The sequence below is a fragment of the Melopsittacus undulatus genome, chromosome 6 (genome assembly GCF_012275295.1).
Source record: "Melopsittacus undulatus isolate bMelUnd1 chromosome 6, bMelUnd1.mat.Z, whole genome shotgun sequence".
NCBI classification, from domain to species: Eukaryota; Metazoa; Chordata; class Aves; order Psittaciformes; family Psittaculidae; genus Melopsittacus; species Melopsittacus undulatus.
The window spans coordinates 2,556,486-2,576,911 of NC_047532.1; the positions used below are offsets into that span (position 1 = coordinate 2,556,486).

At 43.6% G+C, this 20,426-nt stretch overlaps 1 protein-coding gene across 1 annotated transcript in view; it reads right to left on the reverse strand.

Annotated features, from left to right (window-relative positions):
• Nucleotides 1-19,732, reverse strand: part of BRWD3 (bromodomain and WD repeat domain containing 3) — a 57,592-nt gene extending 37,860 nt beyond the window's left edge. Inside the window, exons 1-7 of the mRNA XM_034063516.1 lie at nt 19,607-19,732; nt 19,451-19,509; nt 19,257-19,286; nt 18,924-18,983; nt 10,497-10,647; nt 7,967-8,065; nt 1,553-1,713 (exon numbers count right to left, since the gene is read on the reverse strand). Coding sequence (XP_033919407.1) covers nt 1,553-1,713; nt 7,967-8,065; nt 10,497-10,647; nt 18,924-18,983; nt 19,257-19,286; nt 19,451-19,509; nt 19,607-19,643 — 597 coding nt within the window. The 5' untranslated portion in view covers nt 19,644-19,732. The remainder of the gene's footprint in view (nt 1-1,552; nt 1,714-7,966; nt 8,066-10,496; nt 10,648-18,923; nt 18,984-19,256; nt 19,287-19,450; nt 19,510-19,606) is intronic.
• Nucleotides 19,733-20,426: the final 694 nt, after the last annotated feature.

The following is a 20,426-nucleotide window of genomic DNA, read 5'->3' on the forward strand; positions in this document are numbered from 1 at the left end:
TGGTTCATATTAAGATACAATTACCACTGCTAATGCAAATGCTCACAGTACAATATAGTAATAATTAAGGTAAATATAAGAAGATAAAATGCTTCATTACACACTACTAAAACACCTATTTATCTGTGTGAGCTGGATCAAGCCAGTAGTAAAATTGAAGTGATCAGGAGATTCAAGCTTTAAGGAAGAAGAGCACTTGAGCATCTAAGGGTTCTCAGAGCCTGTCATGCTCCTAGAACTATAGGGCAGCTGTATCCTGAGGTTCAATCTCTGTTAACAGGAGAAAGTTTAACCACTCAAAGAGAGAAAGCATGCAACATCATGTGCAACGGAAATACTACATTAGTGAGGTTTCAGTTCAGGACAGGACACAGTTCAAAAGCACATCCAACACAATCACTGTAGAATGCTGTCACCTACAGTAGCAGCTACGTAATTTCATAGTCAGTGCCAGTATAGCCAGTTCACAGCCCTTTCCACTATTCAGATACTGCAAAGAATATCAATAGTTGCTAGCATTGCTACTGTATATTCTGAAACACAGCACAATATAACTATGAATCATTTGACTTTCAATTACATTTTATTAACTGCAGCTAAATTTGAACACAGACCACTTTCAGTTCTCCATATAGCTGCAGATGAGAAACAGTTCTTTATGGCGTAAACAAAAACGGAAAGGCCCTCACTATGACCCAGAGTAATTATCATAACAATATCTCTATTTGACCAATTACGAGTGGACAAACTAGCATGAACACAAAGACAAAAATTAGCCTTCCAGGTAATCTGCTTCTGAACACCTATTGATAAGAGACAAGGTCAAGGATTAGACAAGACAGGTAATTTTAGTTATTGAAAGATGCATTATTAATTTGAAAAGCCTGTTATTTTTTTAATAGGCACAACAAAAAGCAAGGGCACTATCACTGAAATGAATGTTAATATATTCTGGAGAACACCTTACATTACTATTCCTACATTCACTGACATACTACACATTCTAGAAAGTAAATTTAGTAGAGAAGTAAACTGCAGATGAAGTAATGAGGTCTTCTATTCACCATCACGTTTTCAGTGAAAGGTAAGGAATTGTCAGCATTGCCAAGGTTATCAAAAGGCAAAATGGAGTTTTAAGAAAAGAGTTAAGATTTAACCCAAAAAGCAGCATGCAAACTAATTCCAAACCCCAGAGTACTACAGCTGCCATTCAGTCAGAAAGATGGTAAAGAAAGAAAACTGTATGTGCCAAGTGAGAGTTGCAAGCCCTGGACTGGAACAACCCTGCTGTACAGTTCTACATGGGGAAGTAAATATCTGAATAAGTCTACCAGAGCCACAACCACTTTTAAAATACCAAGCCAAATGAAAAGTGAAAACCAGCACAGAAATAGATGGGCTTTTCATACATTTCAAGATTGTTCTTCCCTTGTTTATCTGGAAGCTGTGTGTGCATCTCAATCAGTAACTAAGAGGCTGTTGATGGACTCAAGAGAGAGAAATCAAATGAAGCAAAGCAATCTTCCAAGAAAAGTGCCATTTTTTAACTTACTGTGAAAATCCTTCTCCCACTGCGATCAAAGGCTATACAATAAACAGATGATAGATGCCCCAAAATCCTCTTGTGCATCTTCATGTGTTGGTAAGTAGATGTTGGGAACAAGTGGCTGAAACGTCCACATCCAGTTAATTGCCTGGCAGAAATTATATTTACTGGGAGAGAAAACCAAGCAAAAAGAAAACGAAGACATTAATTTTGTCCAGAACCCAAAGTAAATAAATATTAAATCAAATATAAATTAAATATCAAATATGTTTGGTAACAACTTTATTACAAATCTGAACCTCTTCCACCTTATCAGAACATTCTGTACAGTCCTAGAAATAAAAAAGCCCACTCCTGATGAAGCCTGTCAATACCTACCACACCATACACTGCACTTTCATAGCATTTCATAAGGAAATTATATGTTACTAATATCAATTACAAAAAGGTTCTTTTAGAGTATAATATTAGTTGAAGTGGTGTTTTGTGTTAAAAACTTTCTTTGGAATGGGTTCCAGGTCATATGTGAGGGTGAATCATAGAATCATAGAATAGTTAGGGCTGGAAAGGACCTCAAGATCATCTAGTTCCAACCCCCTGTTCATCCACATGTTCCTCACAAAATCTCTCATCAAGTAGCAGCAACATCATCATTGCATTTCTATGGCAATGTAATTGAAGAATAGGAAATATGTGGCACTGATGGAAAAAGCCCCAGTTAAAAGAATGGCAGGCACAAGAAATAACTGCAACAATTACTTATTTTATGTTGCTATAATATGTAGCAGTTGCTACAAGAACAGCCTGAAATCTAAACACACAGGAACACCATGTAAAAAAAGCACTGTTGGCAGTTTCCCTGATGATAACAAGAGTCTTTCCACTAGGCAAGAAAAGAAGAAAAGAGGCATGCATGTGCTTTTGCTGGGACATGCCACCACATGAAGATCCCTGCACTGTGGGTGTAGAGGACAAAAAAAGTTAATTCTAATCTTCAATTTCATGCATAATTTGAGACCATTTGGGGTATTTCATTTTACCTGTCCTAATTCATACCACTTGAACTTCTGATTTTAAAGCTTTGAGATTTTGTTCTAATGGCACTTAAAGACCCATCATTGCTGGGCCATGGTTCTGTGAGTCCCTGCCATAGCAGCTCCCTGAAGGAACCCCTTATCTTGTTTGCTGCACAATGAAGTAGGCAGGGCTTCACCAGAGAGACAAGAAGCTCTTCAGTGCCTTTCAATACTTTAGTTTAAAAGTATAGGGAAGAACGTGACCAATTTTCTTCATTGTGTGACCATATCATTGCCTATCTGCATAAAAAAAGCCCTCATGGAATATGCTAACAAAAATCTACAAAGTCAAAGAGCATAATTTCAAGGAGTTACTACCACATAACATCTGCCTGTACATTTCTATGATTGAAGAATTTATACTCAAGCAGAGAGATTAACTGGCAATGAAATTGTTTCCAGATTTACAAAAGTCTTCTTATTTCCCAGTTTTATGCTCTGAGATTAGGACTGTTTTTACTCACTCGGTGTAACTGGAAAACTACATACAATGCGAAGAAGACGTTGCACAAAAGGTGTAGATGGTTGCAAAAGTCATCAGACTCCCAATGTGACCTCACCTTTAGTCAATGTTTGTTTTTCATGTAAAAACACATATTCAGCAGTAAAACACACAGAGCCAAATTAATTTACTATCTACCTACTGTTCAACCTGATATTACACAGGAGTTGTTAAGTGAAACTGTCTCTCTTAGCAAAGGGAAGAGGAAATCTCTAACCCTTTTCCCCCACCTCTCACAGGAGAGTGCAGAGATACCATAAACACTGTCATTATTTTATTTACTATTTTTATTTATTTTACTTACTTATTTTATTTACTATTAAAATGTGCCAGCTTACAAGCTAAATTCTTACAGACATTAAACCTCCCTTTCCCCCACACTGTGGACACTGATAGGCCAACAGACAGATGTAGTCATTGAGCGATATGGTTAACTCTGCTGTGCCTTTCAATGCTTAAATCATTTAAATATATAACAGTGTATCTGCCTTTCAACAATTTCAACTGGTTTTCAAGATTGTTTTTAACCACACAAAGGACTGTGTGAATCAAAAAGATATACCTGCATTTCAAAATATTCCCCATAATCTCAATACCTTCTATGCACTACAGCATTTTCATGCAACCCTGAAAATACAGCACTGCTGTTTGCTGCAAATTACACCAAGGAAACACTAAAAGGTATAACAAACAGGCACCTAACTCACTCACACAGCCTTTCAGCTGGCACTTGGCACCTGACTTTTCCAGTTCTTTTTCTGAGAAGCACCATCTTCACCAAAGCAAAAGCATCTTCAAACATAAGGTAACAAGTACTCAATATATCTGATCCTCACTATAAAAATGCTTCAGGTATACCAGAAATGTATGCCACAAACACAAAGCTGGGGTTGGGATTTTTGTCTTCAAACTATCACTGCCTTCAAAGTAAAAAACTCCCCACAAAACAGAACAAACATCCCCAGTTCCAGCTCTCATATTTTTTGGTAGAAGATTAATACACAATGTGTACATAGGGCATTACTTACACATAACAAAAATCCCCGTGAATTTTGCTCTCTTCGGTACAATGAAGTTATTGTACTTGTAAGGCCTAAAAGCACTTTAAAAAACCCCCTCAAATAAATCCCACACAGAATTAGCAACAGAGTGACACTAAAAACTTTTAGCAACCTATCAAATTAGCTGCTATACTGGGCATAACAGCTGCCAACTCTACCTCCTTACTATGCCCTTCCAGGAAAAACTGATAACTGCATAGATGTTGTTTTCACATTAAAAGTGAGCATTACAGTCCTTAGTGCAAGTACACGTACAGTGGCTGGGGCAGAAAGAAGTCACCCACTGTTAACAGTAATTCTTAAATCACAACCCATTCTACCAGAGATAACAGCAGAGTTTCATGCAAAACTTGCAAAAAAGCTCACTTAGGAAGGATAAAACCAAAACTCTTAATTCATTAGTGAAAAAAATGAAAAAGCAACCATCAGACATCACAAATTTCAATCTTAAGTCACAACTTGAGAAGGAATGAAAACATTTCAATGTGGACAAAGTCCCCTAGCTGCTGCAGTTTCCTTCCTCTCCCCACAAACCCTTGTCTTGCTCCACTTATTGCAAGCAAAAATGCTGTTGTAAATGTAGTTTCTCTAGTATTAAGAGTGATGGCTTCACATTGTACTATTTTACCCACTGAAACTATAACTTCACTGTAGCTTCAGAACGAGGACATGACAGTTTACACAGTCCAGGACATGCAGTGAGCAGGCTCTGACCCCATCATAGGGCTGGATCAAGCATGAAGATTGGGTACCGATAAGATGACTAGGAAATAAACACATTTGGCTCACACATGTCAAATGGGAGAGTGGATGTGGCCACAAAGACAGCCAGACCCAGGAAAAGCACCAAAAGAACAAAGTGTTCCAGCTGCTGACCTCACTGAGCAAATTTACAGCAGAGAAACACCATCAATTTCTGACTTCAACACAGCACTGCTATTTGGCAGACCTAAAGTAGCTGGATCACCTTGACTGCACGTTTCCATACAGCTGAAATGCTTGTTCATTGAGACTATGCTATGAATTTCCCAGTTCCAATTCTGTGTTACTTTCTCTAACAACAGATACACATACAGGTTTTCTTGCTCAGGTTAGAACACCTCTAGTAACCAACTAAAGAGGGAAAACTGCCTTCTTTCTAATCTGCTTTGTGTTGCCTGCAGAAAAAGAAGTCCTGACAAAACTGAAGTCATGTTAAAAAAGAATAGGTATAGAAAGTATTTACATCACATGTGAATAACTCCCATTGCTGAGATGCTGAACAACCAATCTGCCACCTTTCTGGCTGGAAAAGCACAAAGGGAGTCCTAAACACACCACTACAAAGAAACAGTCTAAAAGACTATCCTCACAGTATTAACTGTGTTATCCTGTCAGCAGCAGAGAGCTGACAGCATGTTCCCTTCCTCTCCTCCCCCAGCAGATCACTACAGACCTCCAAGACTCAACAGACAACATGTTCCTGAGAATGACTCCACAACTCAGCACTTCTCAAAGACACCCTCAGCCAGAAGATTCCAGCTCTGCACAAACATGCTGGGAAAAGGGCAACACTGATTTTTGCTTTGGTTCCACTGTGCATGACCTTCTCCTTTGGAGTGCAGATCACAAAGTCACATCGCAAGCTCAACCAGATAAAGGCAAATCACTGCAGCTCCCAAATGGGATGGAAATGATATAAGAATACTTTTAGCTGCTCATTCTGTACCTTATTTACCAGTCTACGCAGGCAATTACACAATCATTATGTCTCACTCATGAACACACATTATTATGGGTGTCTATTCCTTCAGCCCAACTACTTCAGCAAGTAATTCCAGAAAACTCAATCTGACTAAGCCAGCACAGTATGGGAATACACAATGATGCCAATAATATTAAAGGGGTTGGGTGTACTTCTTCACCTTGTATTTCAAAACAAGACACACACACACACTACAACATTTGTGGCTGTCACCATTCCTCAGAGAAAAACACCTATTTTGCACAAATATACACAGAAGAATTTTCTGATCTCCACTTCAGGATTAAAGATGAGGAATTCTAAAACTAAACTCTTGCCTCCTGTACAGCTTAACTATAGTCAACTCCTTATTTTAATACTTGTACGCATTTTCCTCTCTTACTATGTAGCTACACCAAGGAGACTATTCTTCCAGGAACCAATACTTACAAGAATTAATTCCTGGCTATAAAAGACACATTTCCACATAACACCTTTGCATTTCTTAAAAAAAAAACACTAAACCAATTCATAGGAAAATACCAAACCAAACAAATCATCCTGTTCTTTAAGTCACTAAATAATCACCAAGCAAGCAGCATAGACCTTTTGTCATGAAAGTAAATGCTGAAGTCCAATCTGCTAGCATGGGTCATTAATAATGCTTCATATTCCAAAAACACACAGTCTGATACTTCTCTTGTGAAAAATTGATTCAGAAGTCCTTACAGAAATACAGAACTATAAAAGCTGAGTGTGTGCAATAAATCTGTAGCTTAGCCTGTTAGCAACCCATCAGCCCAACTGGTAACAGTAAAGTAACTGCAGAACCAGCCAGGAAGTATAAATACGTAGATGTGTACAGAAGTACTAATATATGGAAACAATTTTCTTTTTTTAAAGTCCACACTATGACTCATACATTATTTGACAAAAGCAGGAAAAGCACTAATGCAACAGCTCCCTATGCACTAGTTCCAGGCAAATAGCCGTTCCTTTTTCCTACAGAAGACCTGTAATTAACTCTGCTATTCCGTCACACTGCTGCCACGCCACCACAGACCTTATGCAAGGTGTGCTATTGATTTCAACCACAAACAGCCTGGGCTTAGGCACTTTAATGTCTGACAAGGATTAATTTTTAGTAATGAGAGAGAAAGTGCAGAAGCACAAACAGAACAGACATGGCAGAAACAGAAGTCTGCCATCATCATCCCTACATCACCAAAGGAATGGGAGAAATATATGCGAATGGATTCCCTAACAAACATGGAAAAGTCTCTACATTTGCACAGACACACAGTAAATACAGATAAAAAACCCTAAGAAGAAAAAAAAGACATGACCAATAGGACTTATATTTATGCCTACAAGAATCAAATTTGTTTGCTACAGAAATAATTAATGCAAGTTCAGACCATACAAAGAAAACCTTTCAGTTTAAGCAAACAGAGAAACTCTGTGATGATATGTAAGTTGAATGCCTACATATATCTGAGTTTTATACAAGTTCTTCATCTAACCAAAACACTGAAGTAACCCAAATGTAGGTTTGGTGATTATTTCCTTTTTGGAGAGGGATGTTGCAAGCAGTCTGTTTTCTGTCATAATCAAACTAAAATGAATGGTTGGGTCCAGAAAGTTCCCTGGGAGCCAGGCTCTTTGTTCTGGCTAAGGTTCCTGAATGAAAAGATTGTCTCCATGTTCCTCTGACCATGCCTGTTCAATCTTACCAGCATATGTACAGATTATGTTATCATAGAAAAATCCTCAAGCATGTTGCCCTCTAAACAGGAAGTTAACATGCAAAGCTTTTCAATGTGGCCACAATGTTTCGACATGTGTACACACATAGGGAAGATCCAAGCCTGAATAATACATAAAGGGCTATTCTATTGTCAGTGAGAAATCTCTTTTAGACTAATTCATGGTGAAATGTCAAAAAAGCCATTAATGCAAGCCCATGGTAGTGTTTCAGTCAGCAAGAGTAACTTTCAGCTGGAACAGTAATAAAAATACAGAGAAGGAAAAAAACACCTTATGTAGGTTTCAACTCACCCACGTTTGGTGGTTTCCCATAATTTACAGGTAGTTCGGGAGGCCGGCCTCTGTGAAGAGCTGCAAATGCAGATCCTTTCCATAGCGTATGTCTGAAGTCTGTACCAGCAAGATGAACAGTGGGTTAGTGAAACAATCAGCCAAACTGGGTCCAACTGACCTATTCTTCTTAGAATCAAGAGCATCAAGCACAATTCCCAGCATCCCAAAATAAGATTTGTCTTTTTAAGTAGTTTGTCAGCGATCTAACACTTACAGAAGATTGCTACTCTGATTTCTAGTTCCTAAGCAATACAACTGTAAATTATTTCAGCTTATTTTGGCTTCCTTTTGGTGAGCAGGGAGTCTAAATGGATGGAAAGAAAAGGAAAACAATAGGTGTGCTCAATATTGAGGCAGGACTGAACTGCAGCATGGTTTTAGTCCTCCTGCAATCCCAATGCACACAGGACCTTTCCTTATGACCTGTACATTTGTACACACGTACGTTTGCTCCCTGAAAGTGGCAGAAGTAAAAGGTTTGGGGTTTTCTGTCTTATAAATGTGTTTTCCTGCAGTTGGTGGCAATGTGCCTTCCTTTCAGACTGTCCTTTGCACCCCACGCCCCAAAAACATTGTTTTTTAAATGAAGACTTTTCTCTAAGCACTCTCCATCTTTCTGCTGCCAACTGGCCTCAGTGAGCCTCCTCTCTAGAACAATAGTGATTTTTCTGAGACTGCTCAGAGTGCCTTAGAAATTAGACCTGGACTTCTTCCATTTCTGGCCATCTGGAAGGAGGGAAATGAGCTTCTATGGTGAGTAAGGATGGAAACAGAAGGACAGTGCCACAGATTGGTGGATCTGCGTATCACCATTTAGATCTCTGCATATGAAGTGCATAAGCTTCCATGACTCAGACACCCAAGAGCACCTTCTGATGAAAATCCAGACTGTATCACAGATCATTACAATGATACACATTAAAAACAGCACTCATGCTTTCTATAATAGATCAAAATAGCCATAAATACTAATGGTAAATGGAAACATCATACCCATATACAACTATGGGGAGTGGAAATTCATGTATGTTAACTTTGGAAAAATTAAGCTCTTTTATATTAGTGTGTTTAAACACCAAATGGCACAGTATCACAGCATCTTCTTCTGAAGGGGAAAAAAACCCACCTAAATCTAGCAGAAATCCTTTTGCAATGCATTTATCACGTGTCTTAGGAAGCACTACTTCTTTCAGTGATTCATGTAGCCTCTGTCCCCTAACTCACCTAAGAAACTTCTGTTTCTCTGCACGAAAATGTTTATTTTCTCTCTGTTTTAAGATACAAACTGAATGTGAAATGAACAAATGGTTCTCTGCAGGCCTCCTTGCAAACCTGAAGCTCTCCACCCAGTTATGGCACAGCATAAGCAAAACAAGACTCGGCCCAAACTTTGCGTAAGGAAATGTGTTTGCAAACAGCACATCCCTCCAGGTGACATCCGAGGGATCAGCAGAATGCTGAAGGGCCTTGTTAACATCACAGTGTGACTTCAGAGGATGAGGTAAATTATGTGCTCAGCTGCTACTGAAACAGGAAGGTCCTGCTCTCCCATCCCTCTTCATCGCCCATAAGAATGCTCCTGCTGCCTGTGTCACCTGCAGCACTCTGATCCTTCCATGAGCTCATTTAATTCACTACAACAGCAATAACAAATTTTGGAACATCTTAGCTCTCTGAATCAACACATCACAGGATCAAGTAACTTCTGGCTCCTACAGGGAAGAAGTGGCAGCATCATGGAGTGAGGAGGGAAGGGAGGAACCACTCTTTTCAATAGCAGATGGCTCTCAGATCTGTTTAGTTATAACACAAATCTGTGCTCTCAGGATCATTATCTCAAGCAGAGCAGTTCTTCAAAAGGAACAGGACTGGTGCTCTATTTATGAAAGAATGGAGGCTTTGGTTCAAATTAACTTTAAGCAAGGATAAGCAAGAATTATCACTGAATCAGTCTCACCTTCTCCCACCCTCTAAATACTGCCCCAAATGCCACCCTGCCCTTCAGGCTGACACACCAGGCTGCACAGCCAGGGAACTGAACAATGGAACAAATGGAAGAAATCAGCCTGAAAAACAGCCCAGCAAAAAACACAGACTGCTGGGTTAATTTAGATCAAGGCATGTGTGTATATATATAAAAAAATGGCTGGTTTTCAGATGGATCAAATGGATCCAGTCCAGTTCATCACATCATTTACACAAACACCAGTTCAATGTGCTGGGGAGGGGAGGCAAAGAGGCAAGTAACTGCATCAGGCAACTGTAGGCAAGAGCTGCTCCTAAGATGGCATTTTCAACCAGAGAAACATGTAGGTAACAGGGCCAACAATAACTGCACTTTAGCAAGACTACAACAAAAAAAGCTGACAAGCATAGGAGACAAACCAGGGTTCATGCAAACACACGAAGATACCACAGTATGAACTGAAACAAAAGGGGGTTTGATCATTGAAATCAAAATCAATCACACACAAAGTGAGAATCTTACCTTTTGCTGCCCTCAGTAGAGACTGGCGCCCGACACCTAGCAAAGTCTGCACACCTAGGACACTCTGTGGGATTTCCTTGTCTAAAAGGGGTCCAAGTCTCTCACAGATCCTAAGAAGATAATCCGGAGGGATGTGTGCATTGACAGCCACCTAAACACACAAACAGTGCAGATGTTTGGAAAGGGTTTTACTTTTGCGTCTACTGTTATTTATTTGGCTTGTATTCAGTGTTAAAGTTACTGAAATCAAGTCTAATACCCCTGAAAGCCCCCTGAGAATATATTATATCAAAAATGTCTTTTAAAGTGACATGGAATGTTGAAAAAGTCAGACCAGAAATTCCAGGTGGTAGCAGCTACAGCTGTAATGTTGGATACACCTTAATAACAAAACCCCCTGAAATTCAGGGTAGTGCTCTGTGTACTCAAGTGCAGTTCTGTGATCAAACAAAGAATAGGACATCTTTCCTGAGGACTTTTCTTTAAGCCTTTTTTACCCTCCAGTTCATTCTTTTCACATTTCTTGCTTAGCTGAAACACTTTTGCCAGACACACTGTAAGAAGCACATGTGCTAAAGCCTAAAGCCCTTGGTCTAAAAGCAGCAGCCAATCTCCAGGTTTTAGCTGCTGGGAGTAGATATCTTTAAGACCCACACGTGTAGGCTCCTAATTCATAATGTCAAGAAAACATTCTTTCCCTTTAGACAGAGATTGTTTTCTATGGTGAGACAATAGCTTTTTTCCAACAGTCTGTTCAAATAGCAAATAAACTGTGCCTCATTATCCAGAATGTCCTGCGCTTGCCTAACTTTTACTGTATTTACTAGCTGGCAGCAAAAACTCAACATCAGAGCTTATTTATCTCCTTCAACACAGGAAATGCAGTTATATCTATCTCCTTTCTCAATAGTAACAGGTCACTCAGCTTTTAAGTACCTGTGATTCATGATGGAAAAAGTGGTTGTATTAGAACTATTCCAACTTTCTGTTGCAATATTATGATGAAAGAGGTGGTCATAAACCAGGGGTTTCATTTGGTTCACCGAGTCACAAACTAATGCCAAATAACACTAAAGCTGACCTGAAAGGGCCAGAACAGTGCTCTTTGTAAGGAAATAATAGCAGGCACATGGCTGCACACCACCCTCTCTCTTACATGACCACTTCAGATGTGGCCAGTCTCAGGCCAACACAGGGCTGTGAGTACTCACTGCCCATGCAGCTCCTCCCAGTGGCATGGGACAAGTTCTTGTGCAGCTGCAGTGATCCAAGACGATTCCCCAGTCTGGTTAAAACCACGACCAAGCTCCCATCTGGATCAGCTCCAGTGCTCACCTACTGCAGAGGGAGCAGTTTCAGCTCCCCTGGTTAGGAACACTCACCCCACAGAAGAAGGAAAAGGGTTTTTGCTAGGTTTAGCAAAGCTGACTGTGATTCACAGAAGGAACAGGGCTCGTGGAAAGCAAGGTACAGGACTACTTCTTTCCACAGAGCACTATCAGGCTCAGGTATCTTGCCTACGCAGAACCAAGGATATGCCCAGCTCCTGCCCCAGCACACCAAAGGGAGCAGCACGCATCAAGAAGGAGGAAAAGGTATTTCACTCCAACCTGCTGCCAAAACATTGTTCACTGAACTATGCCATCAAACATATCATTACTACATGTCATTGGGAAATCGTTCACTCCAGTTGGGCAACAGCAGTGGTGCTACGGGCTCAGCACAGTGAGTCACACCTTGTATAATGCAACCACCTGCATCACAAGCAGGATCAACCCCATCCCACAAATCAGATTTTAACCAAAGAAACACAAAAAGGAAGGGCTTTTCTAATCATATATACAAATTAACATTTGACTAAGTCCAACTGAAAACTTCCAATCTGCTGGAAACTGACAGAAGAGAGTCAGGCTTCTCCATGCATTCTTCCAGTCACCGAGCACTAGTGTCTGGCCTTCTGATGGAAACAAAAGAATTGCAGCTCTGCAGGAACAATAAACTCAAGGAATACATTAATGTAGTCCCATTTCATTGCTTTTCATACTCTGAGCATCAAGAAATGATCCCATGAATGCTCTTCTGCACTGACCCAGTTCCTCCAGCCATTCTAACTTCATTTCCCCATAAAAATCGCAGACTTCCAAACTTGCATTAGTACCTTCCCACTGTAAATTACTTTGTAATTTACAATGTCTTTTACTGTATATTACATATTATAGAAGTCAAAATGAGATAAAAGGATTATCTGAACTTCTAAAATATTACAAATGTGTTAATGAGATGAAATATTTTATTATCCTACCCTAGCCTCCCTTCAGTATGTAAAAGACCTGAAAGGATCTCAAACAAAGGCAACTCTAAAGAGTGAACCTGCAATTTAATAAAATCTGACTATGAAATCCTTTTTTACATCTCTGATAATTAGTTACATGCTTCTCAGTCCACAATTGCCAATTCTAATGATTTATCAAGATTAAAGGGTTTAAAAGAAAGAGAGCAAACAATCCAGAAATACAAAGTTTCACAGAAAGTCCAAACCATTCTCCTAGTGTCATGCAGCAAAACACTTCTCATTTCACTCAGGAGCATGCTCCTTTTAAAGCATCAGTGCTATTCTATGTCTAGAGAAAGGTGCTGAATTCAGCCTGGCAGCAAATAACCTACGATGGAGGCAGAGCAGAAGTTATACAACAAGCAGTCCTGGTTAGCTCAGTGCATCGACTCAGAAATGGAAAGGGACTTCATTGGTTAAAGATCTGCAGGTTAAGCCACAGTTTTATAAGGAATAGCAAAAGAGAGAACATCAACACATGTGCAGACCGGCCAGCATTCAAAGATGAAAGACGGATGCACCAGACTGACGGAGCATGTGGCAGTTATCTGCACATGCCTGGTGGGAATTTGCCTGGGACATCCAGACGTTAAGCAGCTCAGGATACCAGACATCTGCTTGATCACAGCCCAGACCAGAAAAGTTGGCAAATCCACCATGGAGCCAGAGTTAAATCGGCACAAGCGTGTCCAAGGAATCCAGATTTTAGTGCAGTTTTATTAGACTGTAAATTTTTCTAAGCAACAGTTAATGTGGAGCATATTGCACAGACCAGGCACACAATGAAGTGACCATTCACTTTAATAACACGCCCTACTCACCAGATTTGCCACCTGCAATCAGAACTGTGCCATGCTACAGAAGAAATGCTGTATCACACTTCTTTCCCTGAACATTCTCATGTTTCTACAAGCCAGAAGAGCCCAAATAAGTGACCCTTAATCTGAATATTATCACTGCTGTTATTACCAAAGCAGGCAGCAAGAGCAGCAAATCCTCCTGGAGAATATTTTTCCATATTAAGTTTCAGATAAAATGCTTAATCCACAGCACAATTCTATTTACAGGTTCCCAAAAGAACTTGAAACAAAAATCCTTTCTTTCACCTCTGCATGAGATAGCTGTATATGGATATTAAGTATCTTTCCAAAACATGAAGCTGCAAACATAGAGCTGAGAGAAACAATGATTTCTGGAAAATCAGGTTTTCATTGGAAGAAATATGGTAAAAGGCAAAGCTTAGCATCAGTTATAGCCACACCTTTTAGTGTGTGCTAGTCCAAACCCCATACAAGGATATTATCACCTCCTCAAATACATTGGAAAATACTTTTCTAGAGTATTAGAAAATGTTTTAGAAAACTCAAGAAAAAAAAAATTGGAGACAAGGAATATAGGCCAAAAACATGCCTGGCAAGAACATTTTAAAGTGTGCCATTAAATAATACAGAAGAGCTGAAAATGTGCTAAGTGAGAGCAAGTTCTGCACCATGGGATAAATTGTGAAGGGAAAAACCTTCTGTTGCCTTAAGATGTGAAAAACCCTATAATGGTTAACGTGTGAGAGCACAAGAATGCCACAGTAACACAGAAGAGTTCTCAGACATCTTAACCCTACAGGTCTTCTGGATCTGGGTGAATATAACACAGCCATGACTGCTTCAACCAGTATAGACATAAGTTGCTACAGTGATAAGCAGCTCCAAGCTAAAGTTAACTAGGTAAAGAACTATTAAGTGAAGTCACGTCAGGACTAGGAAAAAGTCATACCCCTAAAGGTGTTCACGCTTCTGTTGTTGGAAACATTACCACGTAACCTCAAAGACTACTGAGCAAAGGGTTCTCACTGGACAGATAAGAAGACAGGCAAGAAGCTTGCTGATCCCAGAAACAAACAAAATACCCTGGTATGGCTCCTGACAATTTCTTCTCCAAGGAAGGAATTTCCTCCAACAGAGGAAACAAACAAAAATGACTTGTTGCAAGTACTACTTATAAGATGCCTGTCTTCTGAAGGATCAGAACCAGCTAGCTCTGAAATACCTGTTTTGGGAAGCCCAGCAAAACATTGCTTCAAAGCAGCCTAAATTTGACACAAGACCTGCATAATGGAAGCAATGCAGGCTGCAACACAGACCTTCGAAGTCTCCAGCATAGCCAGTCCCTTGTGGGCAGTTGTGCAGCAGCAGCAGCAGATTTCTAACCTCCAGGCAGTTGGACAACACTTCCCTTGTTTGCCAAAATAACAATCAATTAAGAATCAATTGACAACTGTTATCAAAAAGGCAGCAGAGGAGACCAAGAAGACCAAGCAGGAAATTACTCAAGACTTCAAATATGGAATCTCAGCAAAAAGGAGCTCAGAACTGGACGTGCACAAGATGTCAACAGTATGCAAATAGACATGAATTTGAAAACCCATTACCAGATTCCCCAGAGAGAACAGGTTGAAACTACCATATTGCCAGATGACATTTTCCTGAGGTGACAAAACCGTAACATCTCTTCTCTGCTAATGCGGGATTGGTGGTACCTATAAATAACAGAACCTCAGACTCAGAGCTGGTTTTAAATCAATGCAGATGGGCAGGGCAGAAACTCAAAGCCAAATCCCATAAGCTGTTCTGTACCAGCACAGCCACTCAAGGATGCAAATTCTCCACTTGAATACACTGTCAAACAATAGCTGATTTTTTGGTTTTCCTGAAATTATACTTATCTCCATCACATAGGCCAAAACAAGCTGAGCCAGAAGAGACAGCCTGTCAAAGTTCTTGAAAGCCAGGCCAGAGCCAGTCATCTTTATCAGGAATAAAGGGAGATAATTTCAAACAGCAGTCCACTGGAGACTGTTCTGATAAGCTGAGTTGGTTCAGCTTGACTCATCTGTACAGCAGCTGAATCCACACTGACTGGCCGTGGTTCATTTAAAATAGGTGTACTAATTGTGTGCAAGTTTGACATACTTCAGGTCTTCATAAGGAAAGTGATGACCTCCCCTTTACAAACATGTTTCATGCCTCAAGACCACCAGCAGTCAATAACAAAATAAAACCCACTTTGGAGTACATCTGGATGATTACCTAGACAGGCCGCCACATGTTGCACATAAAAAGTACTCCAAAGTGGAACAAGGAGAAACAACAATGGGAACACAAACACACGTAAGCGAGTCTTCTCGGCACAGTTTTGCTCATTAGGTGTGATTCTTCTTAGTGTATCTTGACTTACTCTTCTGTTTGTGGAACCTGACATTTAAAGTCAAAGACCAAGTTCAAATGAAAAAAATTCAGGCCTTGACTAAAAGCTGGAGTTAAGTGGGAGTAAACATTCCTGACATAAAAGCCACCTAACAGGAGATTCGGTTGCTACATCTTTATCGTTTCCAAAAGAGCAGTAACAACATACCCAATGGCAAAAGTAACAGTGTATTTACTGAAACATACCAACACCAACCTGAATTGTCAAACTGAGAATGGAAAACAAAGTTGAAACATCAGCAATTAAACCAAGAAATACTTGGTCAGATTCACCAAAGCAGAATACTGGGCAAGCAACCAAAGAAATCAGGCTTCTCTAAGTTCACTGGGTTTGACTATCTCAGGCCTGCCTGGCAAGCGTAGTTGCAACACTGGGCAGAGTTTGTAATTGAATGTGGTTTTCTGTCTGGAAGTATTCAACAGGGAGAAATGGGTAGAAAAGACTCTACCTCCAATTGCTAGCATCTGTAATTTATTTTGGTTCACTATGTGCCTGAGATAACTTAAACAAAGTTCAGAGTTATCTGTGTTCTTCACAATCCTGGCTTTGTTCTAAACACAACATGCAGACATCTAGCTAGTCCTGAAGTCAAGTAGTTCAGGTTAATATACAATCGTATGCAACCAAAGGTCCAAATTCCAAATACATCAGACCCTAAGGAATGAGGGGAAAACCCAGCCTTTCTTCAACATCCTCAACAGTGAAAGCTTCAGTCTGAGGATGAATAGAGAGGGGCTCAGTTCACCCTACCCGGCATCAACCTGCCTCACTGTAATCATTCATTTGTAGTCCTGTTCCTTACTGTAAATCATAATAAAAAGTTAAATAATACTCAGTAACAGCCATTACCACTAAATACTACTAAACAATAATATATAGTACTAAATAAAAAGGCAATCTAAAAGGAATTATTGGTTTCATATAAGAGGAAAAAATCCTATATTTAATTTTGATAATTCTATACAGCAAGAAGCATTTTCCCTCACTTTACAAGGGTTTGTCTCCTGTTTCCGAAAGCGTAAAGTGCATGGTTTCAACAACACCATCCAACACATACACATCAAAAAAGGTTTTAAGGCTTTTCTATTTGTACCCCATAGAACGAAAGGGGAAAATGTACATGCTACTGTGACTAAGCAAAACCAGTGTGTCTGAAATCAGACTTCATACTGTCAGTTTCCTCTGAAACTGACAATAGTCACAAGCTAAACCTGAGCAGCCTATAGTTAGAGTTCATGTAAATTTCAAGTAAATTCAGCATTAAAATGTATTGAATGCAGTACTTACTCTGTGTCAGTTCATACAATACACAGTCCCGGAATTATCCACAAGAGGTATGATGAAGCATGACTTTCATCTTAAATTCTTAATACTCTTTGGAAAAGGAAAGCCAGCAGGTACAAATGCTTCATCTCGACACAAGGAGCTCTTCCATCCCTATCTGAGCTTCTGCAACATTGCTAAAGTGGAAAACTAACTGTTGAGCAAGCTATAAAGCAGTTGGAGCAACAGTCGTGTCAAAACGCCACATCACCCTAGCACTGAGCAAGATGGGAAAAGCAAGGATGCACTTTCAATTCCTTCCAGGTGAGGACACAGCAATGATCACACGCATGCAGTGTATCAATATTATAAAAGCTATTAGCAAGTTTACCGCATTCCAACTGCAAAGTGCTAAATCAGCACCAGACATTATTGCCCAGAGCTCCCAGAAATGGAAACAAGGCCATTTGTACCCTTCAGAAACACAGCAGAATGACTTCTGGGCTTCACTGCTGTCTCAGGGAGGCCAGCACGGACACGCGCATCTCAGGGCCGCAAAGGGAGCACGTCCATCCCCAAGGACCTGGCCCTTGGCAGCGCAGAAGGAAACTGACCTTTCCCAATGACAGGGATCCGTATGGTTTGTACCTAGCACAGGCAGCTACTCCATGTATTTCACTGGCATTTAACAGTTTAAATGTACCATTTCCTAAACCCCACTCTCTGAGGTAAAACCGAAGCAGGCCCAGCCGCCTCGGCCTGGCTCCGGGAAGCCCTGACCGCAGCGACGGGCCCGGCGGCACGTCGGCACGGAACACACACACACACACATCCCCCGCTGCCCCCGCCGGCTCCGGGGCCTGGCCATGACAGGAACCAGCTCCCGAGGCCTCCACCACCCCGCGGGTGCCCGTCGGGGTTCGGCCGCTTTGCTCCTCCTGGGGGGGGGGGGAGACCCAGGCCCTATGAGCCCTATGAGCCCCATTGGGGATGGGGGGGGAGGCTGCGGGGGCACGGGCAGCGCTCGGCCGGGCTCCAGGAGCCGGCCGAAGAGCCCCGAGGCCCTCTACAGGCCACAGCGGAGGGGCCCCGGCCGAGCACCGAGGGGCTCGCAAGGCAACCGGAGGGTCTGAGGGGGAACCGGAGCCCCGAGCCCCATCCCGCCCACCCTGCCAGTTCCTCCGCGGCCCGGCAGCCAATCAGCTGCCGCCTTCCATCGCGTCTCGCCGCTCTCCGGGTTGTAAGACGCGGCGCCATTCGCCGGGCTGGGCCCCGGTACGTGCCCTCAGATAACCCTCCCAGCCCCACAATAGCACGTCGCAGTCAGCACTAAGCAACCCCCACCGAGACCCCGATGTGTGCGTCCCCATACACCGGTCCGGGAGCGCCTCCGCTTCCCTCCGGTCCTCATCTCCGCGGCCCGGCCCGATGGCAGCCGCGGCCTCGGTGGGGCGCAGCCCGGAGGGAGGACGGGCAGGGGGGTTAGGGGGGGACACGGGGAGCGGCACACGGTGCGACAACGGGGAGTAAGGGGAACTAATCGGGGAAGTCGGGAGTGGAAGTTGGCTCACCAGGTCCTCGAAGCTCCGGCGGTGCTCCTTGCCCTGCCAGTCCAGGCGCCGGGGGATCAGCTGCGGGAGGGAGACGGGGAAGAAGGGGAGGAGGAAAGGGGACGGAGGCGGCCGTCAGACCCCGGCCGGCCCCGCGCCGAGCGCCCCCTCCCCGGGCGGCGAGCGGAGCCCCGCCGGTGCCAGCCCGCCCCGGGGAGGAGCCCCCTCCGCCGCTGCCCCCGGCCCGAAGGGTCTCCCGCAGCCCCGGGTTGGTTTCACAGTGGCAGGGCAGCCCCCGACACCCCCCCGTCCCGAAGGCTCTCCCCGTCCGTCCCGCCGAGGCAAGCGCTTTACCTGGTGCTCCTCCAGCTCCTCCACCAGCACCTGGGGAGAGACGGACACACGGACACACACACATACACACAAAGGACGTGAATCCGGCGCCCGCAGCGCAGCGGCTCCCCCCGCCTGCCGTCCCCGTGCCCCGGCCCGGCTCGGCCCGTCCAGTCCCCGCCCGGCCCGGCCGGAGCTCCCGGCTCCCCGCTCACCTGGGCGGATTTCTTGCAGGGTCCGGACTGCAGGAACCGGGCGATCAGGTAGTAGAGCTCTGCGGAGGGGAGGGGTGGGAGGGAGAAGGGGACACGGTTACAACGGGGGGGCGGCCGGCGGGGCGGAGGGCAGCTCCCGCCGCCAGCGATACCCACCGGCTTCGAGCTGGGTCGGGGCGGCCGCCGTCGCCATCCTCCTCAGGAGGCCCGAGGGGGAGGGGGGGTGGCGGATCGCACCCCGGGGAGACGCCGCTCCTACTGCGGCAGAGCCCCCATGGAGGAGCCCCGCTGCCCGTGCGCGGCGCTAGCCCCGGTCCGGCTCCCAACCGGGCTCATCGCATCGCCGGTCGCCCCATAGAGATCCCGGCCCGAGAGGCAGGCGCCGAGCGCGGTGCAGGGCACGCCGCCCGCCGCACGGGGGCGCTGCACGGCCTGGCCACAGGGGGAAGCGGCGCCGGGAGGGGACGGGGCGGAAGCGCCTGGCCGGAAGGGGGCGGGTGTGACGCAGAGGGGTGGGGCTTGTGCGTCAGGCGGCACTTCCGGTTGGCGGCTCCGTGAGGTGATGGTGGTTGCTGCGCTGAGCTCGGGTCTTGCGTTGTGGTGGGGAGAGCTGAGCGCTGGGAAGAGGAGGACTGTGAAGTAATTGGTTGCTAATAGGAAGCGCAGGGATCTTTAGGGACACGGTGTCCATCCGCGGTGAGCTGGGAGGCACGGATAACAGAGGATCATGGAATGGTTTGGGTTGGAAAGGACCTTGAGATCATCCAGCCCCCCTGCCACAGGCAGGGACACCTTCCACTGGAGCAGCTGCTCCAAGCCCCTGTGTCCAACCTGGCCTTGAGCACTGCCAGGGATGGGGCAGCCACAGCTTCTCTGGGCACCCTGTGCCAGCGCCTCAGCACCCTCACAGGGCGTGTGATACAGTATACACACTACTTGTATATAACCTGAACTTACCCTGTTTCAGTTTGAACAC